This window comes from Pan troglodytes, chromosome 6 (assembly GCF_028858775.2).
Source record: "Pan troglodytes isolate AG18354 chromosome 6, NHGRI_mPanTro3-v2.0_pri, whole genome shotgun sequence".
Taxonomy (NCBI): domain Eukaryota; kingdom Metazoa; phylum Chordata; class Mammalia; order Primates; family Hominidae; genus Pan; species Pan troglodytes.
The window spans coordinates 121638898-121660637 of NC_072404.2; the positions used below are offsets into that span (position 1 = coordinate 121638898).

General features: G+C 38.2%; 1 protein-coding gene across 3 annotated transcripts in view; it reads right to left on the minus strand.

Moving 5' to 3' along the window:
• Positions 1–21340, minus strand: part of NAMPT (nicotinamide phosphoribosyltransferase) — a 35895-nt gene extending 14555 nt beyond the window's left edge. Inside the window, exons 1-7 of one of the 3 annotated variants that reach the window (XM_016945642.4) lie at positions 20687–21340; positions 19971–20124; positions 12182–12338; positions 10091–10194; positions 7676–7804; positions 4293–4451; positions 3603–3739 (exon numbers count right to left, since the gene is read on the minus strand). In XM_016945642.4, the coding sequence (XP_016801131.1) occupies positions 3603–3739; positions 4293–4451; positions 7676–7804; positions 10091–10194; positions 12182–12338; positions 19971–20027 (743 nt within the window). In that variant the 5' untranslated portion in view covers positions 20028–20124; positions 20687–21340. Of the gene's footprint in view, positions 1–3602; positions 3740–4292; positions 4452–7675; positions 7805–10090; positions 10195–12181; positions 12339–19970; positions 20466–20686 lie in introns of those variants that run through there. The other 2 variants (XM_016945641.3, XM_016945643.3) reach the window with 2 other exon arrangements.
• Positions 21341–21740: the final 400 nt, after the last annotated feature.

A 21740-nucleotide genomic window follows, 5' to 3' on the forward strand; every position in this document is an offset into this window, starting at 1 on the left:
CCAATGAGCATTTCCTTTGAGCAAAAAGTTTCAGATTTTGGAGCATTTTGGATTTGGGATGCTCAACCTGTGTAAATATTTGTTAATATATAACGTAAATAATTTTAAAAGATCTCAAACAACTTAATTTTGAAAATTACCATTTAATTATGCCAAGCAATTGGTCATTCTCCCTAATTTTCTAGTCTGCCTCTAATCTGTTCTCCTCAGTAAATAATAAAAAGATAGCACATTCATTTATTATAAAGCCCAAGTAGGTATAAGTTTAACTCATAACTGTTTGAAGAGTCAGACTTTATGTCTGAAATAATCACTTTATACAATGTGTGTGTGTGTTTTTTTTTTAAAGGACTAGAGTTATAACCTTTTCCCATACTGTCAATGGTATACCTGGGGTAGTGCAGCATGCACATTTCAAGATTGTAAAGACTACTACCCAGAATCCAAAATTGAGAGAGAACCTGTTTATATAAAACTCATTAGTGAACACTCTTCTTAACAGCTACAGAGGCTGCCAGTAGCTATGATGTCAATTCTCTACTTCATGCATCTGTAGGCTAAATGGAAAATTAAGATATGACTGAAGAGAAGCTCCTCTTCATATTCAGGTCTGCAACTTTTCTCTTTAAAAAGGAGAGAATTAAGATCAATGAATACCAATACTGGAGAACTTTACAACGTATGAATTAACTCCTACAGTTAAGGGGTCACTACTTAGAACGTTGTATTAGTAAGTCACCTAACGATCTACTTGTATCATGTCTAGCAAACTTCACTGTCCCCATCTTACTTGCTTTCTCCATGACACCTGAATTTTCCTGATGCTTTCTTTTTCTTGACTTCAATGACATCTCCCATGTTTCATCTTTTTTCCCCTATTTCTATGGTTCCCTTTTCAGTCTTCCCAGATGCTGTGCTCTCCTTCTTTAATCTAACCTGTCAAATGGCAATATTTCTCATAGTTCTGAATTAGGCACTTGTCTTCTGTAACACACCTTGTGGGAAACACTCAAAAGCTTAAAAAAAAAAAAAAAAAAAAAAAGAGTCCCTGCATGAGGGTTTCCAGTATCTGTATCTTAGCCTCTGTTTTTCTTCCAGGCTCTGGATCTACTTTGTTAGATAGAAAGTTGAATATCTTCATCTCAGCATCCCACAGATACTTGCTCTGGCACTCTCTGTCTAGTCCAATCATAACCTCTATTCTTCTAGTACAGTATGTGATATATGAAGATCATAAATAATCAATGAATTCTACCAATGCCATAAATCCTAATTTCAAGCACCAAATTAAATTTGATACCTTTCCAAAGTTTGAGAAAAAAAGCTTCTGTAATTAAATATTTTTAGGTGCAGATTCATCTATTAAGATACATACAACAATGGTAAACCTCTAAATTTATAGAGTTCTCTTATTTTAAAGTTATTTTAGATAGTAGCTCATTTATCATCAATGACCTTGTCATGTTGGAGATGTAAAACTTTAGCTCCTCCTTTTGTTTGGTTGGATGGAAGAAATGAAGAACAGAGAGATAAGTGACTTGCCCAAGGCCACCCACTATGTCAGCCGGAAGGTCACCCAGGTTTCCCAACTTTCAGTCCAATCCTCTTTTTGCTATACTACGCTGTTGTTTAAAAGACATTCTATTAAGAACATGTGAGGCATCTGAATATATAAGGAGTCAAATTTTACAAATGCAATCAATATGAGACCATAAAAATAAAATGGATTTTTATCCCTTGCCCACATACAGTATCCTTTTCATTTTAACAAGTCCTAAAGAAGATATTATCCTTGTCCTCCGTATCATGATGTTACTACTTTGAAATAACCATCAACGAAGAGTCTAATATGTGCATACTATGTTAGATTTTTAAAAGATGTATGTACATCTAAGGCCAAACTAAAAATAACTCTTAAAACTTTGTTAAAGACACTCTTATTTTCCCAGTTTCCTAGTCTTGAAAGTTGTATGTAAAAGTGTTCAACAAGGCCTTACTAATACAATGCTCATAAACGTCAGCTGAATATATTTTCTACTGAGTCCCAACTCAAATTACCAACTTTGAGCAATTTTATCTCCCAAGCCATTGCTCATGTTTACCTACTTCTTTCCATTTATTTAGCACCTTGGTCTGGACTTCATTACCTTAAGACTGCTGGAATAGCTTCCTATAAAGACTACATTCTGATTTTTCCTTTTTTCAATCCATAGGATAGATATCCTGCTATAAAAAAGTCCCCTTAAGATATTTATCTCATAACATCACGTCTTTGCTCAAAAATGTCAGTGCCTGCTTCCATTTGAAAATGCCTAATTTAGAATAGCTAGCATGATGTGCACAGTTAACATTCAATGTCAAAATATGAGCGCCCTTACTAACCTGAACCTGTCTTCTCAGTCTCCCCTATGCTCCCTACAAAATCTGTGTTTCAGCCCTTATTCTCTAAACATTCTCCCTCCTCTTTCATTCTTGCGCTTTCATCACAATGCTTGATACAAGATAAGCATGCAATAAAGATTTACTCAGAGAATGAATAAGTGCCCAATGTTGGCTATTAAATTTTACCAATCCTTCAGGAAGTGAAGATTTTGTATATTTCTATAAAAGCTTTCTTGATCCTGCTAGTGAAATATGATCCTTCCTTTCCTACTGGAATATGATTCTTCCTCTCCTTCCCTTGCAACACTACAGCATTTTAATTGTACCTCCTTACGAGGAGTTAACCAACAGAGCAGACTATTACTAGTGTATTATTTTCATCCTGAGAATAGGGTCAGTTTTTTAAAAATATCCTTCTAACCCTTGTTGCACCCAGTAGACTGCCTTGCATATGAACACCAGTCAACTAATATGCCTCAAATAGTAGCAACAATAAAGCTTAGCTTGATTCTAAACTCACTGCTGGTTTTAGCACTCTGCAATTTTAAGTATTAGCAGAACTTAAATACTCCCTAATGATTATAGTAAATAATTGTTATAAAAGCCAGTGATAAGGTTTGGCAAACATTTAAAAAACCTGATTTACTTTTAATAAAGTTAGCTCTAGGACCAGAGCAGCTGCAGTTTAGATTGTAATTTCTTTCTTGGGTAACTGGAGATAGTTTACTGAGAGCAGACAAGGAAGCGTAAAAAGAATCTGAACACCCTTTCTTTCCTCAATAGGTCCTGCTTTCTCATCTACAACTGAAGGTACAGTACAGATGACAATTTCTAGGGCAAATACAGATAAGGTCATGTAGGAGGACAGGGAAAAGGCAACAAGTGGCTGGTACTTACAGTGAGTGCTTCTAAATTTAATGAATAAAATCTACCTACATATGACAATACAGTAATTGAAAAAAAATTCCTTAAAAGAAAACTTCTATGGCAATATAAGTATTGGAAAAAAGCTCTTAAACTGTTTCTTCTAGGATGGATAAGATTTCTCTGCCTCTCTAAGACTAATGTTTATACTTTTGTATAAATACTGAATTTGTGTTGCTCAAGTTCATGAAGATGGATTGTAGGTACCTGGCTCTGCAGTTAGGTAAAATGTCACTGAGTTACAAATACAAGAGTGAAAAAATTAGTAGTTTTAAAAAATGAACAGAATTTTTTACCTGTGTTCTGCTGCTGGAACAGAATAGCCTGGAACAGGATCTTTCGTTCCATAATATTTTTTAATTAGAGCAAGTCCTGCTACTGTATCTGTTCCTTTGAAGTTAACCAAATGAGCAGATGCTCCTATGCCAGCAGTCTGGAAAATCAATCATAAACCAAAATCCAAAACAGAAAAAAACCCACATTAATAATACCAGGATGCAGTCAACCACATTTAAGGAATATAGCATAGCTCCCATGAGAATTGTCTTTCTCTTAGGAAAGTATTTATTGTCAGACATAACAGTTCCTAATGACAAAGATTCAGTTTTTCCTAAATATTTTTAAAAATCAACTATTATCTCCTCAAAGAGACCTATTTAACAGTGTCCCACTCCCACTTTTCATCACTCTCTCTTCCCTTACCCTGCCTTGAGCTTCTTTATGGCATTATTTCACATCTGATATATTATGTCTGTTTCTGGCTATCCATCTGTCCATCCATCTAATATATAAAGGACAGGGACATCTGTTGAAGGACATATCCCATGTACCCTGAACACAGTAGTAGGTACTGAATACGTATCTGTTGGTTGAATCTTTGGAATTTTAGAACCAAGATCAATCTCAATAACATCCCCAAAAGTTTACAGTGGTACTCTAACCAACAATCCACATTATATTAAATGAGGTTGGTTTCAGTTACTTACCTCTTGGGAAGAGACTCCTCTGTAGCCAAAATCATGTAACTTGTATTCCAGACCATCTAAGTTACCAGAAGTTTCCAACAAATATTTGGCCAATATTTTCTTCTGCTCTCTAGAATTTGTGGCCACTGTGATTGGATACCAGGACTGAACAAGAATAGTCTGTAGTAACAAAAATAACCACAAATATTAAGACATAAAATACTGCATTCTTTCTGAGGAAAATCCTAGCTTTTTTTTTTTTTTTGGAGGTATGTCCTGAACTTCCATACTATTAACTAGACACAGAACTGCGCAGCAGGATGCCTGCTGTGTGCATTCCAGATATAGTACATAGCTCAGCTCTCAAATCAGCAACAAAGAAGATAAGCACACCAGGCCCACATAGCAGAGAACTTCACATTATCAAGTTTCTATCCAAAGCTTCAAAGAAGCAAATAATATTTTGAAAGACTATGTGATAAAAGGATCAATTTTTAGAAAGTTTCATGATCTGTCATGGATCAATAGTTTATAAAGTACACTGAAACTTGGATGTTGAGGCAATGTCAAATTGCCCCAAGTTTCTAAATGCTTACTCTTCATTTCTGTACTTAATGTGGACTTGGATCAGATAGGGCATGAACCAGCATTGGTCCGTGGACTGCATTTTGACTAGTATTGGTTTAAAGAAGTTGTTCGTTTACTCCTCGAGGTAGTCTCAGATCTAATTTTCCCTTGGATTAATATGACAACTAATACTTGAAGCACTTTAGCTTACTACTAGAGAATTCTATTTACTGAGTTATGCTTTATGTACTTAGCTTTTATCAAATATATAAGTATTTGATAAAATACTCACGTAAGTTACAGGAAACACTTCCGCATATGTTGTATAATCAAGGTCACTGTCTACTTTGTAATTCAGTGACTATTAAGTTCCCAATGAGAAAATGAAAGAATTGCTGGGTTCCTACTTTCTGATAAGAACAGTTCCTTGATTTCCCCTTTTCTCTTGGTTGTCAGGAAGCTCCACAGAAAAGTCTGTCTAATCACAGCAACCGTAATAATTATCATGGCTTAGAAATTCACTTCTTCATTCCAATATCATAATTTTCTATTTTCATTTTATAAACCAGATAGTATGTTATTTGAAGCAGCTTCAAATCTGTTTGAAAAAGAGCTGCTAAGATGATGCAATGTCTGTGCTGAACCAAAAAGATATTAACTAAATTTTACAAAGCAAGCTTTTACTGAATACCAGCTAAGTGATATATAAATAAAACAAATAAAAAGATTAACCTTGAACTTGCCAATCTAGTCATCTTTTTAAAAAACTACTTTGTAGCATTAGACTCCTGTGACTGATTAAATATGGCCTTTGCAGCTCTTCTCATCAAGAGATGGAATCTCCTTTCTTATCCCTTGATTCTGTGCTGTCCTTATGATTCGCTTTTGACGAACAGAATGTGGAGAAAGTCATGTGTGACTCCCAAGCCCCAGTTTCAAGAGGTTTTGCAGCTTCTACTCTCATTCTCTTAGAACCCCAAGACTACCATGCTCTGAAGAAGCCTCTTCTGGAGTGAGACCTGGTAGTCCCAGCTATCTGACCTGAGGCCCCAGACATGGGAATGAGGCCATTAAAGGCTGTCCAGCCCTGGCTGAACCCTCAGCTAAATGCAGATGCCTAAGTCTAAGCAAGACCAGCAGACGACCATCCAGTCAACCACAGAATCAGGAGAAATAATAGTTGTTTTAAGCCATTAAGTTTTGGGGTAGTTTGTTACACAATAGAAAATCAGTACAATTCTTAAACTCTATAACCAATCACCTCCAACATCTGACCATTCTGCTTCTGAAATTACTGTTTCAATTCCACTGCCAATGCCCATGATTATCCTACCTCTATTCTTTAGTCTAATTATTCTTCATATTGCCAGTGGTTACCATTCTAAAACAAGTTTTTTTTTCTTTTTTTCCAGGTTGCATCTTTCCTTAAAAGCCATTAACGGCCATCTACTGTCCATGGGGTGGGGGTGGAGCTGATTCATACAGAATTTGAGAATCTTGCCTTGCTTACCATCTAAAGATTAATCTTATACATTTTTCACTTTTATGCTGCAGTCCCCATAGGACTATCTGTCATCCTAAGAACACTGTGCCATTTCTTCAGCTCTTCCTTCTCCTTATTAAAAGCTTATTTATTTTCCATTTCATGATTCCTTTAGACAGAATTACCTATTTCCTGCTACCAACTCAGCACTAATTCTTAACGATATTAGTGGTTAGTTCAGAATGAATTGCCACCTCTCACTCAAAGGCCCTTTAAGTAAAACATCCTACTCTAACTTCTGTGCCCAGCATTTTTTGGGTACATAGCTGGTACTTAATCAATATGTTATTTCAGTCCTAAATATTAATTTAGTTTTAGTATACGGTATAGACTATTTAAAACCTTTAACCGTACCTTTTTTTTGAGTGTATTATTAGTTAATGGCCCATAAAAAGTCTATTAATTTCCTGTCAACTTAGCAAAATGTGTTTCAAACACCCTCTTGGACCTCTTATATTTCGATGTTTTCCAATTTTTATAAGTGAGCCTCAAATGTACTATTTTACAATATAATAGCAAATTACTTTAACTGATAAACTAATTAGTCAGTTCTAAGAACTAAGTAAATGCCACCAGATAGTAAGGTGTTATTTCTATAGTAACTTTCGAGGGTATTTCCTCTCACAGATTAAATCTATTATTAAACTGTTCAGAAGCTAAGTAAAGTATTATTATCAAAACTCTGACCATGTGAAAACATATGACTACTTAGGTATACATACAAGAAAAACAAAAAAAAGGCTCGCAGTATAAACCCAAAGCCCAAAATGTACCCTTCCTGAGAAATTAAACAATATGAATAGCAGATCTTGTTTATATTTAGATGAGAAACTGAAAAGTAACAGATGGTAGATCCTAGGACCTAAACTGATGAGAGAAAAATGAAGAAAGTAGTTACTAGAAGTTGGAATAAAGTTCCTTTAGTCTAACTTGAACATTTATCATTCATTGAATGTTGTAAGTTACTAGAAATGTGCTGTTTTTCTAAGTTTGCTCTAAGATAATACACATTTAAAATGGCAATGAATTAGATGAAAGCCAACTAGGTTTTAAAAACAATCACTCTCAATAATTTGATTTAAACAAAATCTCAGAACATTCTATTCTACTAGAAGAAACCTTAAAGATTATTTAGTCTGTCATTTTATAGATGAGGAAATTGAAGCCTGGAAAGGTTAAGTAAATTATAGGAGATTATATAGCTTTATTAGTAACAAATTCTAAACTGTAATCTCAGTTCAATGGTCTTTATTCAATTAATGTTAAATAAGAATTAAAAAAACAAACAATTTACCTCAATCCAATTTGTAAGCCAGTAACACTCTGGATCTGTGTTTTCCACCGTGAAGAGAACATTTCCTCTGGGAATGACAAAGCCCTCAGGAACAGCTTTTATTTCTATTGGAAGATGCCCATCATATTTCTGGCAGGATAAAATGATAAATTTATTTATTCAACAGATGACACTCAATTCCCTGCTGTTTTACTAAAGGTTCTTTACGTTTTATAGAAGCTAAATTTACTGTCATAGAAATTGCAATTGTAGATGTTACTGTAATCTAGTCAGAATATCCTTAGCCTTCTAAAATAAAACTAGTTAAAATTATTAACATAGATACTGATATTAATTTTTAAGTTTAATGCTGCCACGTGCTTCTGCTAAGAACATTTATCACTACAAGTGGCAGAAAATTCCAAACTCATCAAAACCAAACTGTTGCTTCTTCCCTGCTTTTTCAGAAAATGAGAAAGGATGAGTTTATTCCAACATATTCTAAAAGTATTCCAAGAACACTACCTTTATTCTAAATTCGTCATTTTCACAAAATAAAGGCTGCAGATTGGAAGATAAAGGATTGCTATTAAAGAACAAAAGAAAACAAAACGAGAGAGAAGGAGAGCTAGGGAAATCCCTGCAGAAGAACCGAAATAGGTTCCCTCTATTCTGGTCGTGGACCTGAAACTATGAGACAGGCCAAACACAGAATCTTGGCAATTAACACTCGAGTCTGACTTAACTGACTTCCTCTTAATGCAATAATTGCCTCCAAAATTAGGCTGAAGGTTATTTGTTATGTGACACTGTATCTCCCTTTTAAAGCTAAGAGCTGTGCCTAACTTTTCACTAGGAAGGCAAGCTGTTTCAGAAATCCTGATAATTTATTTATGTGATTTGGGACAAGGTAATTAAATACAAGAAAAATCTGTTTAATACAAGCACTGGAGGCACAGTGTATAGCAAAAAGAACATTGCCCTACAGGTCCTAGTTTGGACTCAAAAGCAGCGGGGAGACCTTGGACAAGTCACTTGCCATCTCTCGGTCTCAGATTCTGTTTGTAAAATGGGGTTAGACCAGATTATCTCTAGAGAACCTTTAGTTCCCCAAGATTTTCTGATCATATAATCAAACGACTTATTGCCCTGGCCACTGGACAGTATAGTAATAAGCATAGTACCTAACTTATTACTGTATTTATCCTTCCAACAAACCTCACAGAAGAGAAATGGAGCAAGTACAGGTGATAGCTCACAGATTCTATTGACCTTATTTAAGATACAGGAAAAGTGCAGCACAGAGTACTTACCTGACTTTTTCAAGACCCATAAGTACCAAATAGTATAGCTCAGTATTGTCATACAGGCATGAAAGTTAAAGTATTTCTAATTATTCTGTGTTTGACAGTCTTTTCAATGTAAGAAACTTTCGTTTGTGAGACTTAAAGTAACACTCAACATCAAGATATGCCAACAGATTCCATTCCCAACTGATCATTGTAATAAAAGGAAACCACCACGGGATATTTAACTCTTATAATTCTATTACCATGTCTTTGAGTGCCTTAATATTTAGGCAATGAATTCAAACATACTAGATATAAATATAATACAATCAAGACTAAAAATCAACTTTGTGGATCAGCACCAAGCCATTCTCACTATTCAGTGAGAAACTTCCCAGAATTATGTGTAGTGATAGACTCACAGCATCTATTTTCAGTCAAGAAAATAGACCTACATTTAGAAATTGCCAAATAACCATGCCCTTTCCTACCTATAGTGTATTTTCAAGAATGAATTATCTTTCTCAAAAATGTTATTTAAGTTATAATTCATTTTTATTAATTACTTAGACTTGCTGTAGATTCTATATGCTAATGATTTAACATGGGGGATGCGGGGAGAGGGATAAAATGTCAACCTTAACTTTTCAAAAGGATATACTGGCTATAATATAACTTTTCAAAAGGATATATAATGGCTATGAAATAGCCATTATATTCAGATCACAAACAAAAAAGAACTGTAATGATACTCTAATCTCTTATTCAAATTCTGGCTGGGGATGGTGGCTCACACCTGTAATCCCAGCACTTTGGGAGGCCAAGGTGGGCAGATCACTTGAAGTCAGGAGTTTGAGACCAGCCTGGCCAACACAGTAAAACCCCATCTCTACTAAAAATACAAAAATTAGCCAGGTGTGGTGGTGCGTGCCTGTAGTCCCAGCTACTCAGGAGGCTAAGGCAGGAGAATAGCTTGAACCTAGGAAGCAGAGGTTGCAGTGAGCCAAGATTGTGCCACTGCACTCCAGCCTGGGTGACAGAGTGACACTTTGTCTCCAAAAAAACAAAACAAAAACAAATTCCTTTGCAAGAAGTTTTGAACTAAAAGAAAAACCGAAACATATCAAAACATGAAACCATCTTTTACCTCAAGAATGTAGTTCCATCCCTTTTCATTAAAGACATCATCTTGGAAATGTTCTTTGTAGATATCTTTGGCTTCCTGGATTTTCTCTTTGGTTACTACTTTACCTAAAAGAATATACACGTCCTGTTTACATTTATTTCTAAAGGTGCATTCTGTGAGTTGCTGAACTGTCATAGAATTAATATCTTTGGCTATTTCACCCATTCTATGGATTAAAAATATAACTAAGAGATTACATGACTCACCCAGAGTCAACAGCAGAGTCAGAAAAGGAATCTGTAGTTTTAATAACTCAAAGTATAAATGTTTATTTATTGTAAAAGCAGATGTGTAATAGAAAAAATTATTACTTGCACAGCTTTTAAAAATGATATTAACTTAATTTTTTTCTCTCGATTAATTTTGGTACTTTTCAACTTTGAGATGACTCAAAAGCTTCTTACATCCAAATGAAACTTCTCACTTCGTTCGTAAAGAATGTGGCATCTTTAGGGTTGGTAAGTCAGTAATTTCCACAATTACTAAATGTCTGCCCCCCAAACAACACACTTTTAATTAACTTTTCTTATCCGTAAATGAGGATAAAAATCGAGTACCCACTTATATGATGTTTGTGAGGACAAAATGAGTTAAGACATATGAACCACTTACAATAATGCTGGCCTAGAATAGGTAATCAATACATTTTAGTTATAATTAATAATGAGTAATATTTTACAAAGTTCTTAAGTTGTATGACTAAATTAAAGTGTGCTATCAGTTGCTGGTAACTTAATACAAGATAACTAGTAAACTCGTTTAAAGTATCTTGGGGCCAGGCGTGGTGGCTCATGTCTGTAATCCCAGCATTTTGGGAGGTCAAGGCGGGCGGATCGCTTGAGAGCTCAAAAGTTTGAGACCAGCCTGGTCAACATGGTGAAACCCTGTCACTATAAAAAAGTAGCCAGGCATCGTGGTGCGAGCCTGTGGTCCCAGTTACTTGAGAGGCTAAGCAGGAAGGATCGCTGGAGCCTGGGAGGCAGAGGTTGCAGTAAGCCAAGATTGCACCACTGCACTCCAGCCTGGGTGACTGAGTGAGATCCTGTCTAAAAACAAAACAAAACAAAAAAACTTTGGTATTCTTGCCACTAATAATTACTTCTGATATCTAGCTGGGTTTTCAGTAGTATAAGACTATCTGAACTGCCTAATCTTAAAAGAGTCAAGATTATAGAAAAGAGTTATTGGCCTAAAATTCAACTTACTGTTTTCAATTCTGAAATTGTTTAATTCAAAAGGTTAGAGATAAACTTTTCCAACATGTATAATGTGTTTGGGAACTGTTTTCCCCCTAGAAACACCATTGCAAAAATTGATTAGAAATGGCCTTTCAAATAAGAAAGCACAGAAATTGGGGGATTTTTGTTTTAATATGCATTTGCAACTAAGTCCAGAGACACAGGTAGTTTTTAAAAATAGGTCTACAAGGTAAAACTGGCTAATATAAAAATATTCTGATTGCTACCATAATTCAAAGGGTGTTTCCAGTTCATTAACAACTCCTTTACTTTGAATTAATGACTAAAGTATAACAAACAAGATTAGCCTCCAAAAATTAATGACTTTTCTAAACTTATTTCAAAACTTTTAGTTCGGCCAGGAGTGGTGGCTCACGCCTGTAATCACAGCACTTTGGGAGGCCAAGGCAGGTGGATCACCTGAGGTCGAGAGTTCAAGACCAGCCTGACCAACATGGAGAAACCCCGTCTTCACTAAAAATACAAAATTAGCTGGGTGTGGTGGTGCATGCCTGTAATCCCATCTACTCGGGAGGCAGAGGCAGGAGAATTGCCTGAAACCAGGAGGCGGAGGTTGCGCTGAGTTGAGATCATGCCATTGCACTCCAGCCTGGCCAACAAGAGCAAAACTCGGTTTCCAAAAAAATAAAAAAACCTTTTATTTCAGAAAACTTTTCTCATACTTAGAACATCAAACACACACCAAATTATATGATTCAATGCATCCAAATTAACAGATTTGTTAAAAATTCTAAACTCCTAAAGGAGTTAACAGTAATAAGCAGTGTTTAAAATATACTAGGAAAAGTAATACCTTTTAAGTACTTATTAAGAATGTACTGCAACCCATAAAATACTGTTTCCTCATATTTCACCTTCCTTAATTTGGAGTTTTCTGTCTTCTTTTCACGGCATTCAAAGTAGGAATAAACTTTGCTTGTGTTGGGTGGATATTGTTTATAGTGAGTAACCTATGTAAAGAAATACACTTCTGTTAGAAAACACCGATGAGTAGACTATAAATCACAACAGAAAAGGCCTGAAGTTATTTCAAAACCAGAGAAACTATATTTCTTGTTTGCTATTAACCAGTTTCTTTTCCTGGCTATACCAAATAAAAAATAAGTATCTAAGATATTTTCAGAGTTCAGTATCTTAAAACCACAGGAGAGCGTTAAATTTTACATACAAGCACACTAAATCTACTACAAGGCCTCTAGATTGGAAAAGTATTTCATTTGGTTTTGGGGAACAGTCCTTCATCCAGGCGAAGAGAGAGAGAAGCAGCTGCCTAATGGGCACACACAACAGAAAGGAATGAACTGAAAGACAGCAGAATTTGGTACTGCTAATATCTCAATGCGGTATGTTCCAAAAGTCAATGACTTAACATGACTACTTCACTTGTACAATGAGGTACTGAGGATGATCACTTTTAGCCTTCATAGTGACGCTATGAAAACCTGGATGACAGCAATGGCGGTGGCAGCAAAGTAAAAAAAAATCCTGTTTTGTAATCTCCCTTTGTCAAATCACCCACCTAACTGGAAAATAAATTCTTATACAATGAAACATCAAATCCTTATGAGTTTAAAATACGAAGAGGTCTTCCTTAGCACAAATTTCTTTTCCATGAACTTGGGTAAGAGCCACCATGTAAAAAATTTATCTGCTTTTAAGAAAGAAAAAGTAAAAAGTGAGTGTTCATTATACTTTTAATATGGTTAAAACATGGAAATAAATTCAAACATTTTACCAATAAAAAATAAAGTGGAAGAATAATGTGTATTTGCCCAATTTCAAGAGTAGGAATAATAGTGCCTTAAGGTTTAAGATACACGGTGAATCGTGGCAATGGTGGAATAAATCTTTGCAGACCATTTTTCATGAGTGATCACTGTGAACATAAATCATTTTTCCTGTTTAGCTTTGATCTCAAGTTCAGGAAAGCCAATGCTGTCTTTGGGTACACAGTCTCAATCTCAGTAAAACTTGGCTCTATCCTCAAGAATCTTCATAGCTTAGTACAAGAATCCTAAGATGAATATATTTCCATTGATGATTCTGAATGAATGTGCTGTTTCCTTGCCAATGGTAGCATACTTGCAACTCTATAAAAATAGCCCCTAATGCAGCACACAGACAACCTTGGAGGTAAATCTTTATAGTAACAAGTGATCTGAGAGTTTAAGTCAAGCAGGAGACTTGGAGCTGTTTTCCTTAAGTACAACAGATAGTGATATACTAAAAGGTACAGGGAAGTCTCATCAAAAGCTAGAAGTATATGTCAGGGCTTATTAAGGTTAGAATCCAGGGACTGATCCCACTTTAATAAAATTTAAGAAGTAGCTAAGCAAGATAGCTAATACAGAATCTGCAGCAATGAAATTTATGTCAATTCACTAAAATGCAAAAACAAATTTATGAATGAGTCTGTAGTAATAAATATGACCACTACCTCAACTACTTATGAAACTGAAGAAAAAGACACCTCTACCTAAAAACACACCCAAGATGTATGTAAAAATGAAAATGTCCAGTTTACAATGTAAATAACTCCAACTTCTTTAGTGGGACTAAGTAGTGAGACAGAAGAAAAGCACACACGATGAAGTAAAACTTGAAAAATGGTGTAGATCTTATAGCACAAGTTTGTAAGTCTGATTCATAGTTTTATTTCTCCACAGTTTGACCCTTACTGTTCAGGTACTTAATGATGCATTCTTTATCAGATTTAAAATTACTAGAAGGCAAGTTATTTTCTTTTTCTGAGAAGACGAAGAGTCAAAAGCAAAATGGAAATGTCTCTAAGCTATTTAACTCTGTATCTTGGTCTAAAAGTATACTGAAAATGTTCTTTGTACAAATACAGCTCCAGTTCTGGACAATAATTAAATATTTATAATTTTAAAGCTTCAGCTATGTTCTCTAATTATAGTACTTTAAAAACCTACCTTTACTTAGAATGCCTTCTCTGAAAACAAATACCATTTAAAATACAAAAATGTCTGAACTGCTTAATTAGAAACAAAGTATGAACTCTAAAAATCTTTGGAGAACCTTTAGAGTATCGTTTTAGAATATAGCTAACGCATCTAAGTTATCTAGGCAAACTCGCAGGTAATTAGCCAAGAAACACCATTTATTAACTATCTACTAACACCCAACAAGTTTACAGAAGAATACAGAGCATGTTTAGGTCTACTTATAGGGGTATATGTACATGTTGTTTAATGGGAAAATGTTTTTAAAGCAGAGCTTTTTAAGAAAATATTTCTAACAATATAGTCAAAAGGATTTATAATGATTCTAGTTTTGCTAGCTTACTGTCCTCTTCATTTTACTTTCTACTAAACAGGCCATTTTGAACCTTCACCAGAAAATCAGATGATATAGCGTAAATTCAAATCAACTGTTATTTTATAAATACTTCATTCACAAATACATACTCTGTATCTACTTCAGACACTGAGGATGAGAAAGTAAATAGAATGACATGGTCTCTATTGTCAAAGGACTAATAAGGGCTGAAGAAGGAAGAAAAAAATACATAAACTAAGTAATTTCAGATCAAGATAGATGCTATGAAAATGTAAGAGAATGATGGGCTAGAGGGGGCCAGGAAGACTTCTTTGAGAAGGTGACATGTGAGCAAGACCTAAATGACAAGGAGACAGGAAATGCTTTGGCATAAGGGACAGAACAGAAGGCAGGCCAATGTGGTAGGTACTTAAAAGTATGGGGGCGGGGTGGGGACAGTAAGAACATGATAAGGTCAGAGGTAGGCAGAAATGAGATCATGTAAGGCTTACAGACTACCCCAAGGAGCCTGGATTTTATACCAAGTGCAATGGGAAGCCATTATGTTTTAAGCTGGGGTGAATATGACATGATTCACCTTTTAAAAGGATTAGCCTAGTGGTGGATAAGAATGGATTATAGGGTGACCAAAGAGTGCAGGAGTTAGGGGCTATTAGGTTAGATGGGAGAATTTGCCCAGTGTTTTTGGAGGTAAAGGGGAACTAGGCTGATAAATTGGATGTGGAAGATAATGAGGGAGAAGAATTAACACCTCCCACATTTTTGGTTGAGCAACTGCATTAATAAGAGTGCCATTTATAGAGATGGGGAAGGCTATCAAATGGTAGGGAAATGAAGTGCTCAATTTTAAATGTTAAGTAACACTAACAAAAAGTTTCATAGTATTCTAAAGTTAACACAGAAAGCTCTTAAATCATGTTAACTTTTTTAGCACTGACTTGACTTCTATTACTAAAGAAAATGGTTCTACAATAAATACAAAATTATTCCGTAGATGTAAACAAAACAAAATACCTAATAAGATCCCAGCAAACCTTCCCAGTGAAAATGCTTCCTAAACTGGCATGGCCCTCTTGCTGTTAAAAGAACACCATCTGAACATCAATACATATGTGGTAAAGAACTGGCCGGGCACGGTGGCTCATGCCTGTAATCCCAGCACTTCGGGAGGCCAAGACGGGTGGATCACGAGGTCGGGAGATGGAGACCATCCTGGCTAACATGGCGAAACCCCGTCTCTACTAAAAATACAAAAAACTAGCCGGGCGTGGTGGCACGCGCCTGTAGTCTCAGCTACTCAGGAGGCTGAGGCAAGAGAATCGCTTGAACCTGGGAGGTGGAGGTTGCCATGAGCTGAGATCGTGCCACTGCACTCCAGCCTGGGCAACAGAGCAACACTCCGTCTCAAAAAAAAACAAACATAAGCACACACAGAAAAATGTAGTTCTTTTAACATAACTCTTCAGGTGTGTGATTAATTTACTTCACGAAAGGATAAACTTCTAAAAATTATTACATACCAGATAACAGTAACTGGTATTATTTTAATGCCTAGAACAAAAACGGTCTAGCCCTAAGTCAAATGATGGACAGCTTTTTCCATTAAGGAGTGCTGGCCAACCAACTGTATCAAAAAATTAGATTCCCAAGGCTAAATATCCTTGTTCCAAGTATGACAGTTTTTTAAAAAAAGTATGAGATATGACACATATATTTCAGTTGAACAGAATCCTTTTGGGAAAAGAAAGCCTAGTTTTCTCTAGATGCTTCTCTAGATGTCCCATAGGGCTGATTTGATGTCTTAGGGTTGATTTGAAGATCTTTCCTCCCACAATGGGATCACATGACCAAATGCAAGTACTACTATCTTACTTTTTCAGTTATACTTTTTAACTGCTAAAAAATCACAAGTCAACATTTAAAAAATAAGCTGTATATGTAAGATCACATGGGATAACATACCCAAGGTCACAGGGCAAGTTATGTTAGCTATATAATATCTAAGGGCAATCAGAAGAGGATACACTCTGCCCAACACTGGCTAAGACTTTCTGCTGCTTCAAAGCTAATGTGCTAGAAACAGCAAAAACCATAACCGATTCTTCTTTTCAGTATTATTTAAGATTTCTTAAACCCTGGAAATCTGTCTGTTGCCCCCCAAAATAATTCACTGCTATTTGGCTTTGAAGCAATACTCACTCATAAACATGACTTAAGGATTTTGGGTTATTTGGGGAAGGAGAGAAATTGCAAAATCACCTATAATCATATTGCCTCTTCCCTTAAAACCTCTTGCATGGAGTTTCTAATGACTTGTATCTCTTTTGCCACACCTTTAAACCAGATTTCATTAACTCACAACGAGAACACCAGCTCAATTATTAATGACCTAAATTAATCTCCCTATGAAGTATATTCATGATTTATATATTTTATTTATGGTGCTCAAGTTTTTCCTATATAACAAAACATAATGGAAAAATTGAAATATATGTACAATGTCACATACATCTTTATGAATGCATAGGCAGTCTCTGGGGTACAAGCTGCAACAGTACCCCACTCATGAGGCTCAGGTTGCCTCAGGAGCCACCGTGACAATACCGAAGCATCTGCTCAGAAGCAGTGAAAGACAAGCAACAAAAATTTGTTACTTGGCCATTAGAGGAAGCAAAATTTTCTTTTTTTTTGAAAAAAAGCTGCCTTGAATTCCTCATCACCATATATAAATTTCACAGCTCTTTGAAACTTCCGTAAAATCAACTTCTGTCCATCCTGGATTTCAAAATACTACTTATCTTTGTCTTCTTTTATAATACCCAATAGGTCACCAACATTTATTAAATGAATGGTTAAAACTATGGTGAATTCTAGATAACCAGCTTACAGATGACCCTTTGAGAAGCAACCTACACCAGACAGCACATTTCATAACTAATGGAGAATGCGGTTTAAACTGTGTCCTTACTTCTAACAAGAACCACGATGAAAACAGAGGAACCACATTCGTCTGTGTCCTTAATTCCTTACTATATACAATAAAGTATGAGGTTACAGAAGTGAATGTATATACTTCAAATGCTCCTTTGGTCCAAATAGTTCTGGACTCTCTTGACAGGATACAAGACAAAACAAAACTCCCATTGTCATGTGCTTGCTACCATACCATCTACTTGCAAAATAACTTTCGTAGTGCTTAGGCAATCAATTATTCTTTCTTCAATTTTAGAAAGAAGAAATCAACAATATTTTGCTCTCTTCATCATCACATCTGAAACTACTAGAGTTCCCAACTTTGGCCAATAGTTCGTAAGCACTCATAAGGATATGTAACATTCTCGTGTAATTTCTAAATAAGTTTCATTACTTCTAACCTCAAGATTATCATTTTTGTCCTTTTTCCTAAGATAAAAAGACAAAAATGTAAAATAGGTTATAAGGACCCCTAAAAACATAAGGGAAATGAAACCTAAGACTTAAATGTGACTGTGGAATACACAATCTATTTTAGCATACTGCGGTAAGCCACTGGTATAAAACATATCGACTTGATTGAATCCTCTAGAGGTGACTTTCGGGGAAAAAATGAAAAATCTAAGATGAAAATATTCTGAAGTTTCATATTATAAAGGATATAAAACATACCAGTCTGACTTGAAAGTTGACAGAAGTAAAATTTATTAAATAGGTGCAAATTCTAATAGTGCAATTAAGTATGGCTCACTAGATTAGAAACCTTTAAGGTAATTCACTATTCTAACTAAAAGCACCCCAGAAAACTGATGTTAAAGTAATTTTACATTCCTTATGTATAATGGTTAGAGGAACTGCAAACTAAAGGAAGTTGCATTCTTCTGTTTTTAAAATTTAGACTATTCAACCTCCCTTTACATTTGGCTAACATGTAAAAAAAAAATCTGACAGTTATTTTAGATTTAGTTAAGAAAAAAATTCTACAAAACTATGAATGAGGCTATTCTAAAATCACTATTTAAAATTTTGAAAACACTATGATTGAACCAAGAGAACACAAGAGGAGGTTTTAGGACCAAGTAAAGGACCATACTTGAGGTATTATCACGTATACTTGACAATATTGTCAAGAATCATACTTGATAGTGTTCGGATTTTGCAATACTTTAAACTTGCATCTAAAAGACAACTTGTTGATGGATCTTGGCTCGATTTCAAGAACCTATCTAAATATCATAAACAGCATTTTAAGCTGATTGGAAAAAAACAGAAAAAACTTAAGTAAAATGGAATTCTCTAAAATACTTTCTCGGAATATCGCAGGAGGGCTAAAAACAAAGGAAAAAAAAGAATCAAAACAAAAACATGAGAGTACTATGTTTTACCACTGTATTCCAAACCACTATGCTGCTCAAGTAAAATTTACTTTACCTCTTCCCTTCACTACTGCGTACTTCATATCAACTGAATGTGGCAGCTACCCACGCAAGTGTTCAATGGGCATGTGAACGCAACGTTGTGCCATTTCCCTCTCCACATGTTCTCTAGGGTTAAAACTACAGTTCCTTTAAATCCTCGTGTTTCATTTTCCTTTTCACAGAAATCCTGTAATGACCCTAAAGGAGTTAAGAGCAGAGCGGCCTCTACACCCAGGGATAAGGAGCACGAGCAATCACTAGGTGCCAAGGAGTTTGAAACGGAGCCCGGCGGAGTGGGACAGGGGAATCCACTACGGCTACCGGGGCCAGGCGAGTGTCCTCCGCGCCGGAGCCGCAGAGGACCGCGGCTGCTCCGGCGCCCGCGCCAGGACTTCTCCCACCTCGCGCCCCGGCAGACTTACCTGCCCAGCCAGGGGCGAGCGCGCCGGGCTGGCCCGGCGGGGAAAGCCCCGCTCACTCTCCACTGCGGGTCCCCGGGGCCGTTACTTAACTGGTCCCAGCTCCAGGCCAAGAGGCCGGGCTTCAGGGAAGGGCATGCGCTCGCCGGCGACGCCCAAGCCCCGAGCCCCGAGCACCGGAGCCCGGGAGTCCGCTGGGGCCCGCCTCAGCCCCCCGCCGCGCCGCCGCCGCCGCGCGCCCCCAGGCCCCGCCTCCACCGCCCAGCCCTCCATCCTCCTCCAGCCACCTCCTGCCCACTGCGGCGCCTCCTCACCTGCCCCAGCCGCTGCCGCCCGCGCCTCCGCCGGGCCTCCCCGCGCCGCGACCCTAGCCCCAGCCCCAGCCCCAGCCCCAGCCGCCCCCGCCCCCCTGCCGCGCGCTCGTCCCCAGCGCGCCCCGCTCCTCCTCATCTGCCCCCGCCCCAAGCTTTACCTTGTAGGAGTCGGTGGCCAGGAGGATGTTGAACTCGGCTTCTGCCGCAGGATTCATCTCGGGCCGAAGGACAGGGGCCGCGCGCCGCGAGCTCCCTGGCGCGGTTGCGAGGAAGGAGAAAAATGAGCTTCACCGCGCTCCGTTGCTTAAGTCACTGCTCGGTCGGCGGAGGAGGAGGGGGAGAGGGGGAAACGGAGAGAGGGGAGGGGTCAGAGGAGGGCGGGCCCGGGAGCCGTGACGCGGCGCGGGTGACGGCTGCGGCGGCTCGCGTGCTCGCAGTCTGGGAGCTCTAGCGGACTCCCCACCTCGGTTCCCCCGCCTTCACCCCGTCACCCTCGGGGGGCCGAGAAAGGGCGGGGCGCGGCAGCGCGTGCGCAGTGCGCGGGAGGCGGGGTGGGGAGGAGGACGTGATGCACGCGCTCTTCCTCCCAGACGCCAGCTCCGGGAAGCTGGAGGCGGCGGGGCAACCCCGGCGCGTGACTCGGGCGCTTACCTAAGTTCGAGTTCCCGGCACGGGCGCGGGAGGGCGGGGCCTGGAGGGGGCGTTCCAAGCTTCGCCAGTGCCACGAGGAGCCGGTTCACCCGCCCCGCCTGGGACCTTCCGTCCTACCCAGTCCTGGCCGGTTTTCTGGGTCCTCCTGAAGTCACGCCACCCGGCTAGGGGGCGAGGAGCCTCCTACTGCCCATCTTCCCGTACACCACGCGCAGTTACTCACCTTTGTCTCCGGCCTGGATTAAGGATCCAGCCTTTCGCCTCCATCCCTCTTGTCCCTCCTGATCCTCCTGACCCTGTCTTTAAGATCCCAGGAGCTGCGGTGAGGAGTGAGGCTGAGGGGCCCCTTTCATCTGACGCAGCGACTCCGCTTTCCTCCGGCGGCTCTGTCTATGGCTGAGCTCTTTGATCCTTTGAGGAATGGTTTGACTTTTCCCGAGCAAAGAGCCTGCGTTGAAAAGCGGGGGTGGAATTCAGTCCTCACAGATAATGAGGGGACAAGACCTAATTGAACCGAGTATTGCCGGGAAGGAAAAGGCAACGGGCCAAGCCTTTGACAGGGTGCGAAACTGACTTTTATCATCGTTATAGTCTTTAAATCCTGGGAAACGAGTTGGCAACCCCAAAATAAAGAAGTGTAATGACGTCTGATGACTTCACCCAAATACAGACCATTCCAAGAAAGACTTGCGCAGTTCTCATGCGTGGTTGCGTTTTTGCATAAAACTAAGATTCCCTTTGTCCGCGTGTTTAATAGCTTAAAAATAAATTGAGGTTTTTATCGGATAAAAGTAGCCAGGAAAAAGTGATACAGTGAAAACGACTACAGGATATTTATAGACTTGTCTTTCAAGTTATTAGAAGTCTCATTCTATCTGGGGGCAGTGATGGTGGTGGTGGTAGTGGAACTTGTGAATTGAGATTCATCTCGAAACTGGAGGCATGGCTGAGACTTCTAATAAAGACAACCTCAGTCAACACTGTCTTGAAGTCAGTACATATTTTTGACAATCACCTCATCTACACGTAGATACAATACAGGGCAAAGATCATGGAAGTGGAAGGTATCACCAGGCACTCACCAATGTAGTAAATACTAATACACTTACAATTATTTTCAGCAACGAGGTTTGAAACAAGAGGGCTTATGTATTTATTGGTTGATCTTCCCTGTGTTTTACCGGGGAAAATTATTTGTAAACGCATTTAAACAAATTATTATTTTTATTTTGAGACGGAGTCTCGCTCTGTCGCCCAGGCTGGAGTGCAGTGGCTGG